General features: G+C 39.9%; 1 protein-coding gene across 1 annotated transcript; it reads left to right on the top strand.

Annotated features, from left to right (window-relative positions):
* The first annotated feature begins 3436 nt into the window (after positions 1-3436).
* Positions 3437-27886, top strand: LOC118395307 (uncharacterized protein C4orf54-like). Its single transcript, XM_035789017.2, has 2 exons — positions 3437-8375; positions 23347-27886. Exon 1 carries the CDS (start codon positions 3766-3768, stop codon positions 8353-8355), a length of 4590 nt encoding a protein of 1529 aa, XP_035644910.1. The 5' UTR covers positions 3437-3765; the 3' UTR covers positions 8356-8375; positions 23347-27886.

Genomic DNA, 27886 nt, shown 5'->3' with positions numbered 1-27886 from the left:
ACACACTGTCATGCACGCTCTATCTATTGGATTCGGACCTGTTCACTGAACCCCTGCTTGTCCTGACCTTGAGCCTGTCTATCCCCTGGTACTGTTTGTACTCTGACCTGGTTTATGAACTTTCGCCTGTCCCTGACCTGCCTTTTGCCTACCCCTTTTGGTATAATAAAGAGCTCAACCATCTGCCTCCTGTGTCTGCATTTGGGTCTCGACTTGTGCCCTTATACACACGTCTTTCCATTTCAAGTATTTGAAATATAATCTAAATTTGTGACATTTTAGTATAGTAAATGGAGCCATTTTAAGTTGTTTTTGGTGTGAGAGAATCAAATCTGATTACATATTTTGTGACCTCTGACATAATGGTTCCTTCCCTTGCATTGATACAAATCTCATCAGATGAGTTTGAGTAAATTCATTCAGAAATCCATTGATCTTTTGAATGTGACTACATATCATTATGAACATTACCTACATTATAACATTATTTAGGTTATTCAAAAAAATATGATATACTTCCCGTGGAACATTTGCCCATGTGTTGGTGTATTTGTCTGTGTGTGTTTATGTGTGAGGGTTTAAAAGATCTCCACATGGACTGTTCAGGGCTTTGATTAATGTTGGTCATGATTTAACACCTGCTGTTTTAATGTGCCCACTGTAAGTAACTGATCCCAACATGCTTGCATGAGGGGCGTCCCCATTTTAAATAGCTGCCTAAATTTATCAGCTTTGTGGAGGTCATTTAAACATGTGGGTGTGTCAAAGAGTTAAAGAACCCACTCATAACTGACACCAAGACACCATAGAGACAAATGCAGTCAAACCCCCACACCTCTCCCTCGTGTTATCAAAGCTAGAGAGAAAGGTGGTGGGTGTCAAGAGTTTAAATATTCCCTATGAGTGACAGGAGCTGTTAGCTGGAGCTCCTCTCACATGCAGAATGTGGCCATGTTCCAGAGCATCAAAACTGTAATGTATCATGGGTAAGTTGTGACTGACTGATCTACAAATAATAATGAGTTGTTATTTATGATGCAATGTGATTTGTAGTTCGGCAGTTTCCTGCACCCCTTCACAGAACTGACCAGACAGTATAGGTGAAACAAAAGCAATATGGCTGAAACTAGGTGAAGGTATTGCATAACACCCACCCAGTCGCCTCAAGGCTGTGATGACAAGTGAACGAGAGCAGAAGGGAGGGGGCAGAATTTTGGAATGGAATGAGGCCTGGTTCTACCCCCACACCCCTCAGTTTGATGTCAAGTTAGAAGCCCAGAGGGACAGTCATTCCTTGTCACGAGGCTGTGCCTGTGCCTCATCTGCATTTCCTGCTTACTTTCATTTATTGTGGTTTCGGAAAAATAAGAGGTATACAACTGTGTGTGTGTGTGTGTGTGTGTGTGTGTGTGTGTGTGTGTGTGTGTGTGTGTGTGTGTGTGTGTGTGTGTGTGTGTGTGTGTGTGTGTGTGTGTGTGTGTGTGTGTGTGTGTGTGTGTGTGTGTGGGTGGGTGGGTGGGTGGGTGTGTGGGTGTGTGTGGGTGGGTGGGTGTGTGCGTGTGTGTGTTTTTGTTTTACTATCATTGTAGGGACCAATAGTCCTTAAAAAGATAGTGAAACAAGAAGAATCCAGACAAGTGGGGACATTTCACCGGTCCCCACAAGGGAAAAGACTTCATTCATTCATAGCATCTTCATAAGCATTCATAGCATCTTCATAAGCACTACATAAATGCCTCAGAAATCTTGTTTTGGAAAACAGCTGAGGGATGGGGCTGTAGAAATGTAACTCTCAAATTCATAGACAGAACTATGGATGCAAGGATCGACCATCCTGAGATCCAAATTATAGTTTCATTTTTTTTTTTTTTTATCTATACAGTGCTTGATTACAATTAGGCCTAAATTGTTTACAAACAATAGTATAAAACAAGTTTATATAATGGGGTAAGACAGTTAAACTAAGGTCATGATACATTTATAAGCTATATTCTTCAAGAATCAATGGCTACTTAATGTTAATTTAAAATATCATCAATGTCTAATTTCTCCATTTGGCCTACTGATTCATTACTGAGCTCTGGCCACCAGTCAATGACTGAAAAGTTAGAAGAAGACAGACCAACAAAGGAGCTCAAACAATATAGCATCTATTCAGAAAATGTGCCAGGGAACATCAATGTTTTATATTTGAATAATCGTTATTCTGCAGAAATGTGTGTTTGATGTCCACTGTCCCCCGATAATGTTTTTGGCATTTCGGATGAAAACGTTTGAATACCACTGCTGTACAAATTTGGACATTTTTCCATCAAGTTTGTAACCAATATACAGTCAGGTCGATCGCAAAGTCCAAACATAGTGTATAAGATGAGAAAAACATATACTATTGTTGACGCATTGGATCGCAGTCCTTGCTGTGAGTTCCACGATGGAACTTATTGGACAACCTCCCCGGTTCTCTTTATTTGCAGCTGTTGAAAATCGTGGGTGGAGCATTGATAGCGTTCAGCTGTCAAAAAATAGTTGTAGTCCAATGTATTGCAGCTATCACATAAATACAGCGAATAAGAGCTGAAAACTGTTTTGGTTTCTAATATCAAAGTAGTCTATTTTGTTAATTTGTTAGAGACATTGATGCTCTGCATTTCTGATCTCCCATTTCTTTAGAAAATCTTTCCTTCCGAAATGTATTTGTTTACATAGAAGGTATTTATTTCGAAAGTATAGAACGAAAGAAAGAAAGTTTTCTAGGAAAATTAGCTGTTCTTCTAGGAAAGGTGACGCACATTCCGTGTCCTTAACTGCGCTTTGGGCATACAGAAGCTGACGCGACAATTCTCTTGGAAATAGGAGGAAGCTACAGTAGCGTTATTAAACCACTTTAACATATTTCGAATATATATATATATTTTTTACTTTTTAATTATGAGTTCATTAGGACCTAATATTTTTCATAACGAGTAGGCCTACTATGCAGTCAGCAAGTACCTGTGCTGTGCCGCACTGAGATTTAGCTCCATGCACGGCTGATAAAAATAGCGCGTCTTCCATTCCGTCATCTTTTATAGCCTATTTGTCACATATGCAAGTGTTTAAGGCAACACTATAGAGCTTTGATGTTTATGTTCTAGTATCTAATTACACTGCATGGGCGCACCAAATATTTATTAGAAAATACAGTAACACTTTGGGTATTCTGTGGCTGTGCATAATTCATTGTAATTTGGTACAGGGGAGATCATGTTCACGCGCATTCCATAAGGGTCCACATGGTCATTCGTCTCTCTCTCTCTCTCTCTCTCTCTCTCTCTCTCTCTCTCTCTCTCTCTCTCTCTCTCTCTCTCTCTCTCTCTCTCTCTCTCTCTCTCTCTCTCTCTCTCTCTCTCAACCGATTGTGCACCACTACGTTATCAAAGAGAGTAGCATCAAGGAGATTAGCATGTAGTCCTAAATTCGCACGCTGTGGCGAAGGTTTCACCCCAGCCTCTGCTAATGTAGCTGATACGTCATCCGAAATGTTACTCGAGAGTTATACAGACAACAGTCATCGAGAGAAGCAGTGAAGAGCAACAGCTCCATTCGCTGAGAACGGACAGCGGAATATTCAACAGAGTGCACTTGGAATTCAGAGGGCAACTAGACTGACCCCCCTCTCACTCTCCCTCCCTCCTTCACTCCAGTCTCTCTCTCATGCAGAGTTTTCCGTCCTGTGTCAGGATAACATCCTAACAAGAGCTTTTCTGGCGGTAAGAAACGGCACAAATGGAAGCAGTTGAGAAAACTCTCACTTACCGAGACAACACCGGACCTTATAGAAAGCTGCTCCCTGGAAATAAAGACAAGGACAAGTGCAACCCTAAAACAAAAAGTGACGAATACAATTATGTTGATTTGAATGACTTAATTGATATGAAATCAGAGGTCACAAAAACGGTTAAAGTGGCTTTTACCGGTGACGGAAACCAACTGGCGGTATTCAAATGCAACAGTGATACGTCCGGAGAGAGGAGCCCCAGGATTCGGGAGATTGATGACAATGTGGATAAAATCTATGAGGTAAAATCCAAGGACAAGTCAGCAGATAGGCCTGTATCGGAAGATCCCCCCATGGACACGTCTTTGACAGAATTGAACAGCAATGTGGACTTGGAGAATGACAATATGACAGAACTCCAGAGCGAGATTGTGCCTCGTGATAATAATGTCCCCAGCGAATGTGAGGAGTTACAATACACGGACATGTATTTGAACAGTAAATCCGAATCGGACGACTGTGAGAGCGTAGTATTGTCGGACCATTGTGCGCCTGATACCGTGATAGACGAATCACACTACATCACAACGCACGAAATCCAACTGACAGAGCTTGACCATGATGTCGATTATGATTTTGGACGTGGAAGCTGTTGGGATATTGAGGACGATAATCTGGTTTATTCATTTGTGGATTATGCCTCTTTTGAAAGCGATGAAACAACAGAGGGGACTTTGATAGGCCTCGTGGATGGTAGGAGCCTGGCGAAAGTGAAAAGCAGTAAGGCGCAATATAATAATGTGCACCAAAGTGTTGCTGGTTGTGCAGTTGTCAGCACTGAGAGTGAGTTTTGTGACTCTGACAAATGCCCCAGCTCAGATGAAAGCATTTGTAAAAACCAAAATGGTAGTGGGAATTCGGCGGGGCAAATTCACCTGTCAATCAAGACCTCATCCACAGCGATAAACGACTATAACAATACAATTGAAAATGAAAACATTTGTTATCATACCAAGCATGTGGGAGACAGGAGTCACTTCTTTTTCACAAGCACTGACGCCAGAGCGGAAGCCTTGTGCGATAGATCACAATATTTTATCCCAGCCCCGGGACGCCAACACTTTGCAACTAAATTAAGAGGGAAAGATGTTAACGAATATTCCAGCGGTGCGTCCAGTTCAATAAGTGAACTGGACGACGCTGATAAAGAAGTGCGTAATTTAACCGCAAAATCATTTAGGAGTTTAGCATGTCCCTATTTCGATGCTATACATTTGAGCACTTCAAGTGAGTCTTCAATGTCAGAATATGGGCTTGGTTTAAACAAGTGGTCAGCTTTCGTTGACCTTAAATATGGTAACATGTCACAGGGCAGAGAGCAAAATCTAATCGCCCAAAAGAGTGCAACTGCAACTTTTGAAATGAGCAAGAACGCAGAGTATAAGAGTATAAATGGTATTGCCATAAGCAGTAAGAAAGGTCCCCAAACCAATATGATTTCTTTGAATACAAAAATATGTAGTCCACAACATGCATCTTCCTCTACCCAAAACGTAGAGTTTACAGGCCCATTTGAACCAGGCAGTGAGGTTATCACTTTGACAAAGACATTGGATTTTCGCTGTAATGTTGAAGCGGGGTCACCTGAACGCGGGAAACCTCCCAAATATTCAGAAAATGCCTCAGGAGTACGTTCCATGGATGAAGTTCCCGGCACCTTGCCAGCAGAGCCAGAATATGAAGTGAGCTACCAACACAGTGACGCTGGTGATAGCATGGAAGGCACACATAAGAAGGCAAGTTTCGCATCAAGTCTCTTAAAAAATGTAATATCCAAAAAAATGCAATTTGAACAGGAGCGCAAGATGGAGAGGGGGGAGATACGGGACACGCATCCCACGCACTCCCCATGCTTCCAATGCAAGGATCAAGATGGGGTAAGAGAGAGGGATACAGAGAAAGGCGTGCATAGTCAAACCTCAGAATCGGGTTCGGGATACACAAGCAATTATTCTGATGAACAAGGGGCTGTGGACCTTAGACCTAATTCTTGTGACCCCAAAGAAGAGCTCACTGAGGCATTAGAAAGCTTTCAGACTATACATGAGGCACGATTAGATTTTCAAAAGGATGCATGCGAGCCCACAAGAGGATCCCTGAGCCATAGCCAAAACAGCGCATTCAAATCATGGAGGGATGGTGAGCCAGAGCCCCAAGAGAAACATGAAATTCGTACCATTTTAGATGGGACACCCTCTACAACAGATTATACGGGGGAAAGGGCGTTAGACTCCAGAGTTGTAAGTAGCAAGCTAACTAAATTGTCACACTTGTTTGTTCCAAGTTCCCAGCTTCTCCCCAAAGAAAATAAATTGAAAGAAAAGGTGTCAGACAGTACTTTACTCGGTGCGCAAAAAGAGCAACGGGGGTACGGGGAGAGAAAGTTTAGACCTGACAACAATGCAGGAATCGTGAAAGGGTCAAAGGCACCCGAGATAAAAATACGTCTGAGGAGCGTAAAAGAAAACAAATGCAATCCGCTAAATATTGACAAATTGTTAACCCCTAATATAAGTTATCCAATAAAGTCAGCAGCTGACTCCAAATGTCAGGTGCTACCAGCGTCAGACAGAGTGCCACACTTTACGGTTAGGGATATAAGGGACAATAAGTGCAAGTTTCAGACGCCAATTCATCAGGTTAGAGACGTGCGTAAATTGGTCAAGAGTTCATATCGTTTAGTCTCAGTGGATAACAGCGAGAGTAAAGGCGCAGTCGCCTCTGCTGCTGCCTCATTACGCGAAGATAATAAAGGTTCTAAGAAAGAACCCGATAAGAAATCGCCTCCCTCTTCAATTGTAATAAAATGTCAGTCTGTAAATACAAATAGCAGTACTAAACAGCGTGTGCTTGTAACCGAGGCTCCAAAGCGGAGACAAGTTGAGAACGATAGGTCATCCCCCAAACCATCTCCAGAATGTGCCAAAAATGAACCCATGTCGCTGCACAGGGCGACGGGCAGACCTCCAATTGGCTTCGCAAAACAGCCAAACACAGATCAGTCCGAGGCTAAACAAAAGCAGGAAAAAATGGTAGAGGCAGGTGAACGCAAACCGGAGTTGAAAATACCAAAACAGGTGGCATTAGAGAAACTAAAGGCTGCCGTTAAAACAATGGAACAGCTTTATGTTTTTGACAGAAATGAATGGAAGCGCAAGAGCCAGGCTCCCTGGCCTATTACAGACAGTCATGTTCTGTCACTTATTGCTAGAGAGGAGCATGGTGGCCCCGAGGAGCTTGGTGCAGCAGGTGGCAGGGAGAGGCTTAGTACAGCGATAAACACAAACAGGTTGCCAGAAACATGCAACATTCAAGAAGAGAAAGGTTGTCTAAGAATAATCCATGTCCCATTAACGGAGGACACCTTTAAAACCCAGTCACAACAAAGTAAGACGTTTAGTAACAAAAGCGTGTTTCATTTGGCGAACAGCATTAAGACAGCTGTCAGTAGCAGCAGCTCTAATAGTTGGAATGGGCCACAAACCTGTTCTCCATCACATGCAACCTCTATGGTGAAAAGCATTAGCTCTAAGACCCCGAAAGCTCCACTGTCATTGAAAATATCCTCCCCAAAACGAGCCCCTGTAGACAGGGGAAGGTTCAAAAGCAGCCCCACCACAGAGACTCCACCACAGCCCATCAAATCTGGCAACCCAGACTCTGAAAACTACTTAACAATACCTGTAGAAGGCAGGAGTGTCGGTCAAATGAAACTGTCCATTCAAGAGCAGGTATTCCCAAGCAGCCCTGCCGCCAGTCAACCTGGCATCACCGACACCAAGAGACACAAGCATAATTCTATCCAGTCCCTCAAACGGTCCCCTGTTGTCATAGAGACGCGGGCCCCGGACACCGCCACTACCGCCACCATCTACCACCACTCTCGACCAGTGGTCAAGCAAGGAACGCCCCAGCCGCAGGTGTTCTGCTTCTCCCCCTCTATTGCCCCCTTGCCCACCACCCCTTTGGGGGGAGACCCCTTCCAGAATAGACAGAGGAAGATGCTCTTTGATCCCACCACCGGACAATACTACCTGGTAGACATGCCGATTGAGCCAGTCACCCAGTGTCTCTTCCACCCTGAGATGGGCCAGTATGTGGACATGCCCATGCCTATGCCTCCACCACAGCCAGTGACGCCCATGTCCATATCCCCCCTGGCACTGAACCCGGGAGGGATGTACGCACCCACCTACATGATCTACCCGGGGTTCCTCTCACCCACACTTGCTGCCCAGACGGTGATGGCACCACAGGTTGCAACCCACATGGTGTCCCGATTAGAGGAAGAGAGTGGGGAGACGGCTCAAGGGAAATACACCCTGGTGCAGGAGGGTAACATGATGGGGGCAGAGAGCCCCTACTACAGTGCTACGGGAGAGTCAGTGCCGGCATCAGTGCCTGTCACCCAGGGGAGTGCGGTGACGTCAGAAGGGAAACCAGCGGTCATCAGCATCACGTCGCAGCAACGCCCAAGAATCATCGCACCGCCCTCCTTTGATGGGACGACCATGAGCTTCGTGGTGGAGCACCGGTAACCACTAAGGGAATATACACAGTGAGTCACATTGGGTGTTTCCTTCTCACTCATGCTTGTACCACTTCAAAGCTGTACAGTCTGTGGCTGGAATAAAACCTTAAATAACTCGTATAGATATATTATATTGACAACATGCAAAGAGCCCACTCTGTATTGGAATACCACCAAACATGGCATTAAAATGTTTACATAGTGTCTTAGTGTCATAGTGTTTAAACTCCACTTTTTGACCGCATAAAGAGCAGTTGAGTATTCTCTCTGTATGGCCCCGATTCCAACTTTGGAAATGAAGCCTTTCCTACGCACTTCTCAGTAGTTGGTATTCAGACTTGCCTTATTGGAAGGGCTTTACAGGGGTGGTTCCCTTGCGTGCGCTGAATAAATGTAATTCAACCGCTGAAAACTCTCCGACTTGCTCGCCAACAGATTTTCTCGTGGAGTTTTCATTCAATAGGGTTTTCAGGTCATTTATCTTAAGCCATACCTTTAAATACGGTGTTCTTTTTAGTTATAATTTTAGCGACATTTCAGCACCAATTGGTAGATAAAAAATACTCAGATCTTTATATTATTTAGTTTTAGGAAAATAATTATGAATCATAAAAAGCAGGTATGGAGATTCTTTACTCACAAAATAAAGAAAACTATGGTTTGATTAAAGATGCTCTGCCATTTCCCAAACTGGTCTCAAAGCATTTCGTATGATTCTGTATGTAAATCAGGGTTACTCCATTTTGTATGATATGTAACGTTTGGTATGGTTACATAAGATAGTTGGTTAGTTTAGGCAAAAACTAAAGTAGTGTTGTTGGTCAGGGTGGATGGGTGGGCATATAAAGCGAATGTTTAGCAACCCAAAGGACAACTTTAGAATTTTAGCATATTTTCAACTACTTAGTAATTTGTATCTACTTTTCAACTACTTCAATTTTACCTTTATTTAACTAGGCAAGTCAGTTGAGAACAAATTCTTATTTTCAATTTTCAATGACAGCCTAGGAACAGTGGGTTTAACTGCCTGTTCAGGGGCAGAACAACAGATTTGTACCTTGTCAGCTCGGGGGTTTGAACTTGCAACCTACCGGTTACTAGTCTAACGCTCTAACCACTAGGATAAGCTGCCGCACCTTAACATGTTAGCTAGCCCTTCCCCTAACCCTAACCTTAACTCTTTTAGCTAACTCTTCCCCTAACCCCAACCTTAACCCTATCATTATTTTGCAAATTCGTAACATATTGTACGTTTTGCAATTCATAACATATAATACGAATTGTAATTTGTAACATATCATAATGGGTGATGGACATCCACAAATTGGTGATGGGTGATGGACATCCAAAAATTAATACAGACCATACGAAACGTAACATATCATACTAAGTGGAGTGTCTCAGATTTACATACAGAATAATATGAAATTCTCTGAGACCAGGTTGCATTTCTGATTGCAAAATTCTAAGAGTTTGCCTAATTTGAGTTTGTGACAAAACAAGCAAGTATAGTGTAGAGAATCATTGTACAGCTGTGAAATATTTTTTCCATTACCAAAAGTATTTTCAGCTGTTTGAAACTGGTGTAAACACATATAACACATATAACATATATAATGTTTCTTAGACTTGCTTTCAATGAGAATTACAGATATATTACACACATAGTTATGTGAATTTGGTCAGATCAACCAAAAAGTTACATATTGCAGCTTTAATTCTGAAAATGGCCAAATTCAGTTCTTCGACCCATGATAATGTTGGAATATTAGTGTACATATAATTATAATAGGGAGAATAGTGTACAATAGTAGGCTATACCCTCGTCTATTGCCTGCACTAACCATGGAACTGTGTAATGACACGACCAAGTACTGTGCCAGGCGTTGGGTTCAAACTGTTATGGCTTGGTCTGTGCTCTGCTCCATAATATTTTAATTAGCCTACATGTCTTTTTTTACATTATCAACTGATCCTCAGCAACAACCACCCTGCCGTGACGGCGTTTACAGAGGAAGAAAATTATGTTAAATGAAACAACTGTAAATGTAATGATAATGTAGGCTTTCCCAACTGAAGGGAACTAACAGTAAATTGACAGTTGAATATGTGCTGTTACTGACGGTCGATACTGACAGTGGCTAAATATTTAACGTGATAGAAATAGGAAACAGAGAAAGCCAGGGTAGCCTATAATTCAGACATTCAAGAGTGCCCGTCCCTGCAGGTTAGAAGGCTGTAAAATTTCAATTCTGCATAATGGCACAGCATTTCATAAACTTTACTGTGAGAAAGTTGATATGTTGAAATGCTTCAGTTTGCTGTCATATACAGGTGCATCAAAGCAGGGACCGAGAGACTGAAAAACAGCGTCTATCTCAAGGCCATCAGACTGTTAAACAGCCACAACTAACATTGAGTGGCTGCTGCCAACATACTGACTCAACTCCAACCACTTTAATAATGGAAATTGATGTAAAAAAAAATATCACTAGCCACTTTAAACAATGCCACTTAATATAATGTTTACATACCCTACATCACTCATCTCATATGTATATGTATATACTGTACTCTATATCATCTACTGCATCTTGCCATCTTTATGTAATACATGTATCACTAGCAACTTCAAACTATGCCACTTTTATGTTTACATACCCTACATTACTCATCTCATATGTATATACTGTACTCGTTACTTACTACTGCATCTTGCCTATGCCGTTCTGTACCATCACTCCTTCATATATCTTTATGTACATATTCTTTATCCCTTTACACTTGTGTGTATAAGGTAGTAGTTGTGGAATAACAATTCCACAGGTTAGATTACTTGTTGGTTATTACTGCATTGTCGGAACTAGAAGCACAAGCATTTCGCTACACTCGCATTAACATCTGCTAACCATGTGTGTATGTGACAAATAAGATTTGATTTGATATGACAGGTGTCACATTTGTCTCCAGCGATTATAAAGTAAAATAGATCTAAAACAAGTGTAATTTATATTTACAATTCCCTTATTCAAATGGGTTACTAATTTACCTAGCTATATCAAGTTGTAAATTACAGTGCATGGAGAATGCTGTTATTTCTATTAGAAAATATAAAGTAGATGTTTTTTCCACTTGGAACCATCACGATCACTCGACCTTATTCATGGTTTCCGTGCCCGTAAAGGTGGAGGAATTATGAGAGAATTAAGTCAAGGTCAAAATACGATGTATCTGTAAACACACCTCCGCCACACCTTCATTTCTTAGATCTCCACCCCGAACGAATAGCAGGTGAATGGCATGCTTAAGTTCAAGGTCAGAATAGAGAGAAAAGGGCATACAAATGGAATTATGGTGCATTTATGTGTACTTAACTTGGGTTGGAATCTGGCCTTATGAGCCTTTATGAGAAATAATAGTTCAGATTTGGTTTGAGATTAGTGTGAAGAAATTAAGAAATGTACAATTCTCACCAAGTTGGTTAAAGATATTGAATGAAATCTTAAGCACCAAATTCATAACATATTGTACGAATTGGAATTCGTAACATATACGAATTGCAGGGGGTATTTTAAAAAAAAATTTCAATTGTAATAAAAAATAAAATGGTAAGTGGTTTTGCGACAGTTTTCATAAAGCCTTTAATTAATGCACCATTATTGCATTAGTATTAAAAGTGACATGCCTCCCCTGCCCTCCCATACACTTTAAGATGAATGAGGAATTTTAGATATTATGAATTAGTATAATGAATGATGAGACCAGATTGAATTGGCACTTTTTTTCACTTTTCTTATAAGCCCCCTGAATTGTATTTTATTTTACATTGCTGTCTCCATTGGTATTTAGTTGGTATTTACTAAGAAATGATATGGTAACAATAGGTACGTTATGGTAATCACTTCAAATAAGTAAACAAAATTGTTAACTAATTATCTGGTAGCAGGTGTCTACGTGGTACCAGGTGTCTTAAACTCTGATGCCCTCTGGTGGCATTTTCTAAACAATGCATAATATTGTATACTATCCTCACAAAGTACATTTTGGTTCCTAAACTATGTCCTACAACCACATGCTTAGTATTGCTGGAAAGCTAAGAACTGAGGAATTCTGATAAAAGTGTCAATGTGACTACTAGATACAGCAGGCCAAAAATCCTGAAATTTACCCCCCCTCCAATTGTCCCCATGTTGGGCAATAAGACATTTAAAAGTCTGGGTTTTAAATGAAATATGTTAACCAATTACTGTTAAAAAAAATATTATTTATAAAAAAAATGTACGATCTTTAACCTAATGGTGGCTCTCTAAACATGCACAAATTCCCATAGGAATGTCTGATTCCCAGTTTACCTACTAGACCAGTGGTTCCATGATGTTTTATTTTTTAGCAACTTATTTTTTAGGAACTTACTCTTGAATGTTGTAACAATAGAATGCACTAGTGGAATCCTCTTGTCGTGTCAGTCATTGCATACCTTAGATAGTTATTTATAACTTTCCAGAAATGTCCAGATCAAAATAGCCCATGTCAACTAAAGTTTTTTAGCTAGGTTTTTTAGCCCATAGATTTTGTTGGAATGTTCGAGTCACTCAAATTTCACATGAATACACATTATAATTTGCTTTAAAACTGCAACATTTTCTCTACACCTCTTGACAAAATGTGTAGAATTGCATAAAATTAGATTTTTAAACTGCAAAATGTTCTCTCCGCCAACCAGATCGGTGTGAACAGTTTACAATATGTCATGAACAGTGCTTGTACCCATAGAAATAGATGTGGCATGTGCATGGGGGGAGCGGGATGTTCCCCTGTGCTGGAAGGGGGGCCTGAGTGAAAACATTTGGCAGCCCCTGCACTAGATAGCTGTATGTGATCACATGATGTCTCTTGGCCACTTTAAACTGGTTGTGTCTGGTTTGGTTAGTGAGTCACTGTGCCAAAATGGCTGAATGGATTTTCAAGCCTGACATCTTAAATTTAACCTAGCAATGAGGCATTTCAAGGTATCGAGATTGTTTATTGAAATAAGATACAGACAGGTGAAGAAATGTCTAACTTATTTTCCAATTCAATTTCCCTATTGTAAAACAATTGAGATAGATCAACGGCACATGTGGAGAATGTGTAACCGAAATGGCTAGCTCGTTAGCGGTGGTGCACGCTAATAGCGTTTCAATCGGTGACGTCACTCGCTCTGAGACCTTGAAGTAGTGGTTCCGGCCGTGGCTTTTGTGGAGCGATGGGTAACGATGCTTCGTGGGTGATTGTTGTTGATGTGTGCAGATGTGTGCTGGGTTCAAGCCCAGGCAGGGGCGAGGGGACGGACGAAAGTTATACTGTTACAAATGCATACAAGGTAATGTGGGTGGAGAAGGAAATGCATTGCTTTTACAATTAACATCAAGGTATACCCTTTCCATGCATACTAAATTTTTGCAGTTTTGGTGACTTGAACGACATTGCATACTACGAATATAGGTCATGATTTATGGCCTTTATGGGGAGAGGTAGAGGTGGTGGTGTCGCGCATGTCACACCCTGACCATAGAGAGCTTTTTATGTCTCTATTTTGGTTTGGTCAGAGTGTGATTTGGGTGGGCATTCTACGTTCTTTTTTCTATGTTTTTGTATTTCTTTGTTTTGGCCAGGTATGGTTCTCAATCAGGGACAGCTGTCTATCGTTGTCTCTGATTGGGAACCATACTTCGGTAGCTTTTTCCCACATGGTTTTTGTGGGTAGTTGTTTTCTGTTTAGTGTTTTGCACCTTACAGGACTGTTTTGGTTTCGGTTTCGGTTATTCCCTTTGTTATTTTTGTTAGTGTTCAGTTTCAATAAAAAGCATGAACACTCACCACGCTGCGCTTTGTTCCAATTCATCTTCTTCAGACGACGAAAACTGTTACAAGTGGAGGGTTTCTTATGAAATTGCCAGCAGTAAGATTTGAGTTCAATTCCCAAAAAGGGAAAAGGGCTGTAGCTTTCAAATGATATGTCACTTTCTATTTTCAACAAAATAAATGTACAGAGCCCAAAATAACTGCTCAGAGTTTAACAGGCTAAGTAACATATGTGTGCTTCATAGGTTATTGCTATAAGTAAGTATAAGTACCATCTAACAATTACATTTTGTAGTAAATATATGGTAATCTGTGTGCAATTATAGAAAGCTCAATTAAAAGGGCTTTTTGATTAATATTACATTTACACACATGCCATGTTCAGAACTCTCAAATGAATGCATTTCTAGTAAGAGACTGAAAATAAAAACGTTTTGATGTAGTTGTAGGAATGGAGGGTTCCATTCTTTCTAATGTGTAATGAGTCATTCCTTAAAGCCTTAGCAAATGTACAGTTGAAATAGGCCCCGTAATTCCTTTACAGCATGACATCTAATAGCGGGTACGAGGTCGTCAATGTTTGAGTCCCTGGATGTGGGCCAGCCCAGCGTTTAGAGGCATGTGGTTTTGTGCAGACGATTTGATGTACTACATCATGTCGGCCAGCATGTTTGAGTTGTGCCCGTAACAAATGGCGCTAGTAGACACTGCTAATTTTACGACACACCCCGGGGGTAATTCGACTCTGGGTGGGCTCTGGTTGGACTTGTGGTCCGGGATAGACAGTTCCCTTCCTCTGCATTACACACTGGCGGGCTATTTCCATAGTACGAGACGAGTGTGTGTTTAAATCAAATCAAATCAATTTATATAGCCCTTCGTACATCAGCTGATATCTCAAAGTGCTGTACAGAAACCCAGCCTAAAACCCCAAAACAGCAAGCAATGCAGGTGTAGAAGCACAGTGTTACAAGTTTATTCTCAGGGTTTGACACTTGTCACATAAAGGTGACCTGAACAATTGTGCTTTAACAGAGCCCTCATGCTGTCTAAGCTGATCGTTATTCCATGGACCACTGGCTGATTTAAACAATGAATAAGGTTGAGCAACCTGTTGGTTCCAAGTGGAATAAAATATATATTTTTTTTATAATTAAAAAATAATTTTTTCCCGATAGAAATAGCACCATTCTCCATGCACTGTAATTACAGTCATATGGCAGCTAACTGAAGAATATCAACATATGTGACTCACCACCTGGATATGGTCTTATGTAGTAAAATGTGAAATGGTGGTTTTTACATTGGATAAAAGTAGAGATTCAGAGCTACAAAATGCTATATCATATACTGCATTTGAATAACAATGGGAAAGTAATTCTGCTTTGAAAGTTGATCAACTTGTAAACTCACTTTTTGAGAAAATGGCCTTTGAATGTTTAGCGAAGAGCTCTTTTTTGTCTACATCCATTCAGTATCGTTCACACCCTCTTAAGATTTTGCCCCACCCATCTTGTTTCGATCTCGGATCGCACACTTGATGCTCTGGCCGATGATTTGTTTACCTCTTGATAACATGAAAACAGCCTAATCAGCTCTACTGGCAACAATTCCATTACCCTTTTTTGCAGACGTTTACCGACACCGGCCGTATTCAACGGGTGTTGTACACACATCACATAACGTGAGCTAACGAGCCAGCCAACTAATGTTAGCTAGTTAAACAACAATCAAAGAAGTGCCAACACTGCCTAACATTAGACTCTAACTAGAAAAGCAAACAGCTCTGGGAAACGAATAATAATGTCTGCTAGGGAGCCAGCCAGCTAACGTTAACTAGCTAGCTAAGAGTACACTTTAGCTAAAGACATATAGTTAGCTAGCTAGGTAAACAATGAACCTAGCTAGGTAAACAACGTTTAAGACCACACAAGTCACATAACGTTAGCTAATGAGCCAGCCAGCTAATGTTAGCTAGTTAAACAACAATGAACAAAGTGCCAACAATGCCTATCATTAGGCTCTAACTAGAAAAGCAAACATCTCTAGGAAACAAATAATAATGTTGGCTAGGGAGCCAGTCAGCTAACGTTAGCTAGCTAACAGTACATTTTATCTTAAGACATATAACTATCTAGCTCGGTAAATAATTAACCTAGCTAGGTAAACAAAGTTTAAGATCACCCACATCACGTAACGTTAGCTAACGTGCTAGCCAGATAGCGTTAGCAACAATGAACAAAGTGGCAATAATGCCACAGTGCTGGGAGCTAACCAACCAGGTCCAGTGTTAGCTAGCTAACATTAGGCTCCAACTAGAAAAGAAAATGGCTCTGTGAAGCAAATAATAACGTCAGCTAGGGAGCAAGCCTAGCTTGAAATGAAACCACTTTCTGTCAAAATTAGAAACGTGTAATATCTGAAAATGTAGCTAGCTAACGCTAGACTATCTTACCTGTATACATCAACATACATCATGGACGCGTCTCCCTGTTAGGAATGTCATACCACGGTTTCCCTTAGTTTTAAAGATGTAATCCAGAGTCAGGTGTTTTCTCCATCTCTTTAGCTATCATACTCTAATTCCACTGATTTCAAAACTTGATCCTCCAGAAAATGGAGAGCAACACTTATGCAGCTCCACTACACAATACATTTTTTAAAAAGCAGTGTTCGACAGGATTACCAACGCAGACTGACGAGCTCAAATAGACAGACGCCCTTCAATATGGCAGACCAATCCGAACTCCTCTCTCGGCATGTCCAGCCCACTCATTATCTCAGCCAATAATGGCTAGTGGGAAGGTTGCTACCTTTTTCCGTGGCTTAACCAACAAGGCTCGTAATTTAGCAATTGTTTTCATATTTACAGATGGCATACAAGTTTGTTATTAAGGCACATTAATGTTCACATGTTCAAGAAGGCATTTCTGCCAAAAGTGCATTTCAATTAAAAAATATATATTTTAAATTCAAACAGCTCTTTCTGTGAAGTCGTAACATACGCTTAGTTTCCTGAATCGGGTCACTTATCAACTTTTCCACAATGAAGTTGATGAAATGCTGGCCTTATTAATCGCAAGGATGAAAATTGGAGCCCTAAGTTATAGGCTTCTGTAGCCATGCGCAAATAACATTAAAGGGGAAAACCTACGGAGTTGATTTGTGATTTCTAGTATGTTTTAATTATATGCCTCGACTTTTCAATGAATAACAAAAATTGGTATCATGTTAAACAATTAGCCATTTTCGGTAGCCACCATCAGTTATACCCACATACTGTACATTTATAACTGTCAGTTTAGTGTTCATTTCCTTAAATTTAGCATCATTCCATTACATACTTAGATGACCTTTCTTTCCTCTGTCACATTTGTGTGGTTGTTCCTGAGGATCGCTAGCAATAGTTGCTCATATTAGGCTAATGTATTACAAGTTCTGCAGTAATTTGGGACATGTAGCCTACATATGTAGCAGTTTAAACTTGTTTGCCTGGCGCTGAGTTCATGACAACTAGAATGTTGTCACCACAGTTCCATGATTAGTGGGTATTATTAGGGTAGATTTATAGCACTACTGTTCAACCCACATTGTATACTTTGAATCAAACCACTGTAATTTTGACTCACCAATATATTTAGTGCGTAAAGTCTCTCCAAACCTGTTTTATTTTTTTTTATTCATGAATACTTTCCTGACAATAAATAGATAACATACAAGACCAAAGTATTTTTAAATCTACCAATTGGTGCTGAAAAGTAGACAAATATGCGTGTATTTAGGGCTACGTGACTTTCTTTCATTGATCCCTAATATTCTGAAAGCGTTTACTACATTTATTGTCTGTGGAGAAAATTCTGATTAAACGTACACCAAACTTAAAGGGATGGCTTTAGATAAATGTACTGAAAACCCTATTGAATGAAAACTCCAGGAGAAAATCTGTTGGTGTCACGTTCTGACCTTTATTCCTTTGTTTTGTCTTTATTTAGTATGGTCAGAGCGTGAGTTGGGGTGGGCAGTCTATGTTAGTTTTTCTATATTTTCTATTTCTGTGTTTGGCCTGATTTGGTTCTCAATCAGAGGCAGCTGTCTATCGTTGTCCCTGATTGAGAACCATATTTAGGTAGTCTGTTTTCCTTTGTGTTTTGTGGGTGGTTATTTTCAGTCTTTGTGTGTCTGCACCAGATAGAACTGTTGTCACTTTGTTGTTTTGTATTTTTGAAGTGTTCAGTTCTTCCACCAACGACCACTTGCTGGCCCTTACAGTTGGCCAGCAAGTGGGAGAGTTTTCAGTGGTTGAATTACATTTATTCAGCAGGGGAACCACACCTGCAAAGCCCATTACACACTTACATAAAGTAAGTCTGAATATCAACTACTGAGAAGTGCGTAGGGAAGGCGTACATTTCCTAAATTTGAATCCGGCCCCAAATGAGTTGTGGTATTATAGTTTATCAGTGTTTCTAAGGAATCAATCACTTGCTTTGAGTTACACTTTACGCCAGTATTTCCACTAGTTACCTGGTGTTTGCTAGAAAATGATCTGGTAACTGTAACGGCGTTCCTCTGTTGAAGGAGAAGCGGACCAAAATGCAGCGTGGTGGTTACTCATGTTCTTTAATGAAACTGAACGATACATTAAATAACTTATAATATTACAAAACAACAAACGGAACGAGAAAACCTATACAGCCTGTCTGGTGAACAACTACACAGAGATAGGAACAATCACCCACGAAAACACTCACAGAATATGGCTGCCTAAATATGGTTCCCAATCAGAGACAACGATAAATCACCTGACTCTGATTGAGAACCGCCTCAGGCAGCCATAGACTAATTAGTCACCCCACAAAACCCCAAGACAAAAAACACACCACAATAACCCATGTCACACCCTGGCCTGACCAAATAAATAAAGAAAACACAAAATACTAAGACCAAGGCGTGACAGTAACAATACTTTCTGGTACTTTAAATAATTATACACAATTGGTAGGCCTACTTGATGGTGCTTGTTTTAGTGAATTCTAAAGAAAGAAAAATGTATTTCTGTGTTTTCAATTTACCCTATACTTTCGAAGTAAAGTATTCACAAAGCGTCTTAGAGTAGGAGTGGTGATGTGGAATCAGTTTTCTATTTTAGAAATCGTAATGTTTAAGATTATATTGACTGGTGGGACAATATAATCTTAAATCTGGCAATTTGAATAGCCAGATTGCTAAATAGTCAATGAATGGTACCAAAACTATTTCCACTGACTGTATCTTGCACTGACCCTACACACACTCACTACTTTGACACTCCCACACAAAGCCCACACACATTCACATACACTATGCACACATACATAACACACACACACACATACATACACATTACACACAGACGCGCACACTCACCCACTTTTACACTCATCACTTACTGCTATTATCTATCCCAATCATTTTATAGGGACTCACAAAAAAGTGTTATCCTTAAGTACAGTACGTTGGAATAATGTTAATAGTAGGCCAGTAATCAAATCAAATCAAATTGTATATGTCACACGCGCCGAATCTAACAGGTGTAGAAATGTTTAGTGACATGTAATCTACAATATAGGCTATACAATGCCACACTAGCTAGGTTTCCATCCAATTGGCTGACAGATTTTCATGCGAATATTCTAAAATCTGCATAAATAAAATATGCCCATTTTCCCACCAGAGATGTGTTTACATCAAATTGACTTGTTGCAGATAAAAGTATGTGCATGATGACGTAGTGCACATAAAAATGACTTTAGCACTTACATCCTCATGTACCAAATAAAAAATACAAGTTAAATAGGGTTTCCATCGAATTTTCACATTCAAGGGAATGTGCCCACTCTGGTTTGGCATGTGCACTCTAGCCAACAGCTTGCAGATACAGTGTGGGTATATGATGAGATTATTATGGTCAAAAGAGCAAGATTATTTTAATTTGTCAAATGGCAGCCAAGCATCGATCATCATGTTACCAGAATAAGACCCTCGATATTTATTGGAAAGGAGCATAAAGCTCACCACCTTGCACTTTCACCACCCTGTGAAGTTCATCATAATTGATTTAATCTGTGGCCTAATAAACTGAATGTTTTCCGGAGTCGTAGTGGGAGGACCACACAACAAGTCATCGCGTAACTCCAAGTTTACTTCGATATGATGGTTATTATATAAATATTTGCATATAAGAGCGTTTCCACTGTCATTTATTGCATTATTAATTTTACAGACACAAAAAAATCCCACCTTGTCTATCGTATTTTGTTTTGTCGACATTTGGAAAGTTTATGACAAATTTGCTGTTTCCATCAGGCCTGTCATGACATTTTTTGTCCGGCATGTACTTTACGGGCATAAAAACGTTGGATGGAAACCTGGTTATTGTGACAAAATACAGTTTAAATGTTGAATATTTATTTCACACAATTTTATGAATTACGTCTACATTTAACTTAATTACATTTATGTAATTTGGGTTCCTCAATATTAAATTGATCATATATGTGAATGGAGATTTCCATTGGCACTGTCCTTTGTGTATTGACATTTGTGGATATATTGAAACTCAAAATCAATTCATAATTCTTCACCTCTATGCACCCTCTCCTACCCCTTCTGTCCTCATCTTCTCTTTCACACACACACACACACACACACACACACACACACACACACACACACACACACACACACACACACACACACACACACACACACACACACACACACACACACACACACACACACACATACACACACACACACGTCGGTGTATTGAGACAATTGCGTGAGGGATACATGTCAGCTGGGTCAGTGGCAGGGGAGTCAAATGGGGTTGAGTTGTAGCATTGGGCACGGCTGGGATAGCGACGGGAGAGAAAAGGTCAGGCAATGTAAAGTATTTGTTGTGCTGAGGCAGGAGGAGGGCAGCTGCTGGGAGAGATCAAATGCTGGGGGGAGGGGGGGAATAGGTGGGTGAGCGAGGCTGCAGCAGGTTAAACTTTTTATAGGTCGCCCCTCTCTCCAAAAAGGGGAGGTGGAGTGGTGCTGACCTCCAGCTCTTACATAAAGGGATAATATACTTTTACTACGTTTTACTGTATCTTTTAATGGTCACACTTTACATTAAGTTGCTCTTATTCCTGTATAATAACACCATACAAAACCTCACACCAAATATTTTGACCATGTCAAAAGGGTAACACTTTATATGAAATGTTAGACCTATGTAATAACGCTGTAATTACTCAAGCAATAATGTTGTTTTATATTATAAGTTAAATTAGTAGTTGCTTTGTAATTGCATCATAAAAATTAGCGTTACATCTGAACATCACACCTGTGGGACAGGTACAGGATGGCAATAACAACTACCATAGTTGCACCAGGAACGCACAATCCCTCCATCAGTGCTCAGACCGTCAGCAATAAGCTATTAGAACCTGGACTGAGGGCTTGTAAGCCTGTTGTATAGGCAGGTTCACATCAGAAATCACCGGCAACAATGTCGCCTATGGGCACAAACCCACCGTCGTTGGACCAGACAGCAAAAAGTGCTTTTCACTGACGGGTCGCGGTTTTGTCTCACCAGGGGTGATGGTCGGATTCGCGTTTATCATCGAAGGAATGAGCGTTACACCGAGGCCTGTACTCTGGAGCGGGATCAATTTGGAGGTGGAGGGTCCGTCATGGTCTGGGGCGGTGTCACAGCATCATCGGACTGAGCTTGTTGTCATTGCAGGCAATCTCAACACTGCGTTACAGGGAAGACATCCTCCTCCCTCATGTGGTACCCTTCCTGCAGGCTCATCTTGACATGACCCTCCAACATGACAATGCCACCAGCCATACTTCTCTTTCTGTGCGTGATTTCCAGCAAGACAGGAATGTCAGTGTTCTGCCATGGCCAGTGAAGAGCCCAGATCTCAGCCCCCTTTGTTCAGAGACACAACATTCAATTTCTGTTGGTCACATGTCTGTGGAAATTGTTCAGTTTATGTCTTAAATGTTGAATCTTGTTATGTTCATACGAATATTTACATGTTAAAAGTTTGCACAAGGGAAAATAAACGTAGTTGACAGTGAGAGGATGTTTCTTTTTTTTGCTGAGTTTAGCATGAATAAATGAACCAAAATCACTTTTAAATGAAAATATGTAAATCATTATTTGAACATGTTGGTAACCCGTTGTATAAAAATTATAATACTTTGTCTCAGGCCTGACAACACCCATGCCAATATGTCCTCCAAACACCGGCTTCGAGGGCTTTATCACTTAAATAACAGCATGCTAGTACAATGTTATTGTTGTGGCATAATCCACTACAGCAGTGGATCCAACCTTTTTTGGTTACTGTACCTGGAGTACTTTTTCGGTTGCTCTGCCTGGAGTACCCTAGAAGTACCCCCTCATGTGCATTTTACCTGTAGGCCTATGGTCTCATGAGTCTTCTCAAGTACCCCTTGTAGATAGGCCAAGTACCCCCAGGGGTCCTAGTACCCCTGGTTGGGAACCACTGTACTACAGCACGCACAATGCTCTGTGTAAAATATCTGGGTTTATCTTCATAAAGATGTCACTAACGCTAAAATAATGGTGTCCAGTCACTTTGTCAATACTTGAGTCAATACAATTAAATAACCTTAAAAAACCTTGTCCCAGCCAGAACAGTCCATCTCCCGTTTCTGTAGTGTGAGGTAGCTTGATGTAAGTACATCTGGACAGAATGCCAGTATATCACCGGGCCTTACTCCAAATTCATCTCCTTAATGTCAAGTGCCAAGCATGGGGTCCCATTTTCTTTTCTTTGCTATGACTCACTGGGGATTGAACCCCAAACCAATGTCAGGGAGGACACTCTTATCACAAGGCCACTGAATTAGCCTCTGAATACAATTTCCTGACTAATTAGTATCACACAGGTATAATAGTTCATGTGAGTGTTAAATTCACTGAACCGTTGTTGCAAAAGTGGATGTGGTCAAAATATTGTGTGTGAGGTGTGTGTGAGGTTTGCCAAGAAAACAAAAACAAATTCAAGCCTTTTCAAATTGACCCTTACCCTGATTACGTTTTATAACATGTGTCCTGACCACAATCCTTTGTTGTTTTTCTACACAGGAGTGCTTCTTGGGGAGCCTGTCCAGTGATAAGTAGATATTTCATGGTAATCTTCTCACACCCTTCTTCGCACCCAGTCCGCCAAATTCCACCTGAACCCACCATGTTTCCAAGCCCAACCACCTGCCACCATCACCGCCCCATCCAACTCTATCCTGCCGGTGGTCGTTGCAGCATGTCTGTATCTGTAAAGCTATGCCTACTACTTGTTTGTAAGGTAGCTAATTGCTTTGTAAGACTGCTTTCAGATCTGTATTTGGATTACAGACCATCCCTTGTGTTCAAAAGCATTTGGATTCAGGCACTGCAATATTGTGATTCAAAAGGAAATAATGACTGTTTTCCTATTAAGATTCAACATTTTAGACACTTTATTGGGTCCACAAACATTGAATTCAGCATGTTTCCCTTCCTGTGAAGCAGGAATTCAGAACAAGATGTGTTTTGTTTCTCGCAGTCATTGTTGAAAAAATATATCGCAGCAAACAGTATCATTCATCATACAGTAGCATACAAGCTGCTATAATTAATGGGAGAATAAGTAAAGATTTCGATTTAAATGGAAGGCCCATAAAAGTCACACACGCGCGTGTGTGTGTGTGCGTGCGTGCGCGGGTGTGATTGCCCCAACAAAAATATTTAATCAGTAGACATAATCAGTAGACAATAGACATCAGTAGACCCTATTACACCATACATTGGAAAACATTTGCATTTGCACGTGGGTCAATTCCAATTTAATGCATCATATAAATTCAAAATCCAACCCACGAAGGATTTTTAACAAGGGATTTTTTTAATTCTCTGAACTGACACGTTTCCTTTTTCTCTTGGCTGTTAGGTGACCTGTAGAAGTAGAATGATTTTTTCTCTCTCTCTCTGAACTAGCTGCACCCATTGTTTCCTAATTTTGCAGGTAATGGCCACACAGTTATTGCATTGTGTGATTTGACGTGCTTTTATTTGACATTCGTATGGCACTCTCTTTGTATGCAAATAATATGAGGATAGACTTAAGAGAAACACACTGTGTTGCCGAGAAAAGCTGGAGCCCTGGGACCTGCCACATATTTAGTGGTTGTTCAGGGTCGGAGGTTGGCTATATAGTGTATTTGGGGCAAACATTTCCCAAGTAGCTTTAGGCTTAGGGAGCCAGCTATAGTTCAGACATTTTAGGGGATAACTTCCTCTATAGGTTTTGGCTAACTTTTACACTCATGTGTAAGAGGACAATGATATGGTGCCTGTGTGCACTGTAGGTGTTTAGTAATTGTGAGGTATTATGCATTATGTGAACAGACAACAGGCTGGCGTGCTACTTCAGCGATAGAAAGAGGGCATAGAAGTAGAATACAGAGAACTCAGATAAATTAGAAATGCATCAGTCAATCATTCATTCATACATGAGTATTTTTTTATTTCAGTTTTCACAATGTTTTGGGTGGTTGCCTACTTGTAAACAGAAACAGGAAAGGAATTGTCTTTCCCTTTGATCCTTTTCTTAAATGGCAATTATTTAAAAAATAATGGATACTGCCAATTCATGCCCATTCTGAATACTTTTAGAATAATTCTGAATGCCAATTGTAAATAATGCTTATATTCATATTCAATCAGGACCAGGGTTGGGTTGAATTCAAATTTCAATTCAGTCATTTCAGGTTATGATTTGAAATCAAATTAAAAACACTAATCTTGTTCTTTCCTTATGAACAATTATACAGTGCAACAATAGACGCTCATGCTTAGTGCAATGGTGCTTTCTTCATATTTGAATATGCATACTGTAGGTTGCTGTTTTTCTTGTTTTACAAATTTGAACATACATACAAGGTATGTGGAGCTGCTGGTCAGTCTATGAACCTGAATTGTGTAAAAAAATATATTTGAGTTTTCCATCCGTGACAACATACTGTATAAAAAAAGTACCCTGTGAGTTGATTCCACTGTAGAAGAAAGTATAGTCACAGTACAACCCACTGGGCCATGGATCTATAACATTTAAAAAATGTTCACCTGTTACAAAAGAGTGTATTAAATTGACTTATAGTATTTCACCTTCATCATGCAAACATTTGGATTCAAACGTCAAACATGATACCTTTCAAAATGTCAAACCAGAGAAGACAATGTATTTATTTTTTATTTTTTACATATCATTTCTTGTGTTATTGGTTTTTATGAAATGGTTCATATACTGTGGTATGTAAACTGAATTTCCTTCTTAAGGGTTTGTCATTGCTGTTGGGCACATTTGTGCACTTGGCAGGCCAGCTAAATGATTTTATTCACCAACCAATAGCAGCGCATACTATAACAGTTGAAAATTGGTTGATGATGTTTCTTGTCCTTCAAAAGGAAATTCGTTACACATTATCCTGATGAATTGTTGAATACTAGAATGTAGTCTAATTTAATTCTGACACAAAGTAGCACATTTTTCTGAACAGTACATTCACACTACTTACAGTGCCTTCAGAAACTATTGACTTTTCCAACATTTTTGTTGTGTTACAGCCTGCATTTGAAATGGGTTAAATTGAGGTTGTGTCACACACAATTCCCAATAATGTCAAAGTGGAATAATGTTTTTAGAAATGTTTACTATCTCTTTTTTTCCAATTGCATGGGCTCACTCTGTGTGCAATAACAGTGTTTAAAATGACTTTTTTAATGACTACATCCTCTCTGTACACCACACATACAATTTTCTGTAAGGTCCCTCAGTCGAGCAGTGAATTGGAAACACAGACCATGGAGTTTTCCCAATACCTCGCAAAGAAGGGCACCTATTGGTAGATGGGTAAAAAAAAATCTGACATTCAATATCCCTTTGAGCATGGTGAAGTTATTAATTACACTTTGGATGGTGTATCAATACACTCAGTCACTACAAAGATACAGGCTTCTTTCCTAACTCTGTTGCCGGAGAGGAAGGAAACCGGTCAGGGATTTTTACCATGATGCCAATGGTGACTTTAAAACAGTTACAAGGTTGAATGGTTGTGATAGGATAACATGGATAAACAACATTGTAGTTACTCCACAATACTAACCTAATTGACAGAGTGAAAAGAAGGAAGCCTGTGCAAAATAAAAATATTCCAACAAAGCACTTAAAGTAATACTTTAAAAAATGTGGCAAAACAGTTCACTTTAGGTCCTGAATACAAAGTGTTATGTTTGGGGCAAATCCAATACAACACATTACTAAGTACCCCTTTCCATCTTTTCAAGCATAGTGGTGGCTGCATCGTGGTATGGGCATGCTTGCTTTAAGGACTGGGGAGTTTTTCAGGATAAAAAAGAAACGTAACTGAACTAAGCAAAGGTTCAGTCTGCTTCCCACCAGACACTGGCAGATGACAATAACCTAAAACATAAAGCCAAATCTACACTGGAGTTGCTTACCAAGAAGACAGTGAATGTTCCAGACTGGCCGAGTTACAGTTTTGACTTAAATCTACATCAAAATCTTTGGCAAGACCTTAAAATGGTTGTCTAGCAATGATTAACAACCAATTTGACAGAGCTTGAATACTTTTTAAAAGAATAATGGGAACATGTTGCACAATCCAGGTGTGGAAACTCACATAGAAAGACTCACAGCTGTAATTGCTGCCAAAAGTGCTTCTACAAAGTATTGACTCAGGGGTGGGAATACTTATGTAAATGAGATATTTCTTTATTTCATTTTCAATAAATTAGCAAACATTTCATAAACCATGTTTTCACTTTGTCATTAAGTGGTACCGTGTGTAGATGGATGAGAAAAGACATATTTAATCAATTTTGAATTCTGTCTGTAACAGAAGAAAGGGTGGAATAAGTCAAGGGTTATAAATACTGTATGAAGGCACTGTGTAAATATGTGTATTTAATTTGGTAATGTTAGATGTTCTAGTCTAGCTGACTACAACAGAAATATGTCATTACACTGTCATTACCTTTGTCTCTTCATTGTATGTCCATTTCTGAAAAGTTACATTACATTTTAGCTCAACTTAGCTGATGTTAGCATTTCATAACTTACTGAGTTATAATTTGTCACTAACATGAACAGTCAACAGATCTACTTGCTTTCATGTTCCCTGATGCCCAATGAAAGAAACATTCTGTGTAAATGCTTGCTTTTTGAAAGATGTTGAAAAGAATGAAAGACTGATGGGGAAGTCATTTTGCGATGGGAGAAATGTACGTGAATGAATGCATGAGAAAGAATGGCGCTATTATGATTGACTGGCTACATTAGCCTTGGTGTCTGCAAGACAGTCATACAAAAGGGACATTATACATTTACATACATACACAATACATTATGTATGTATTGTGAAAGTATTATGCTTTACGTACTTAAGATGGTGGCCTAAGAAAGAGCACGAGACCGGGAGGTCAATGCAGAGTTTGTTAGATGAAGCAGTGCCATGTTTGCACTTGCAAGGTGATGGTGATGAAATATGACAAGTAGACTGAGGTGAAAAGAACACGCTGTAGGCCCCAAAGCCTATAAGTGTTTGGAATAAATCAAATTGCAAGCTAA

Source organism: Oncorhynchus keta, chromosome 16, assembly GCF_023373465.1.
Source record: "Oncorhynchus keta strain PuntledgeMale-10-30-2019 chromosome 16, Oket_V2, whole genome shotgun sequence".
Classification (NCBI taxonomy): Eukaryota; Metazoa; Chordata; class Actinopteri; order Salmoniformes; family Salmonidae; genus Oncorhynchus; species Oncorhynchus keta.
Note: the sequence above shows the minus strand (reverse complement) of the source record. Positions and strands in the feature narration are given on the sequence as shown.

Excerpts from the sequence above, each read along its gene's own strand:
- LOC118395307 (XM_035789017.2), top strand. The coding sequence starts at position 3,766 with ATGGAAGCAGTTGAGAAAACTCTCACTTACCGAGACAACACCGGACCT.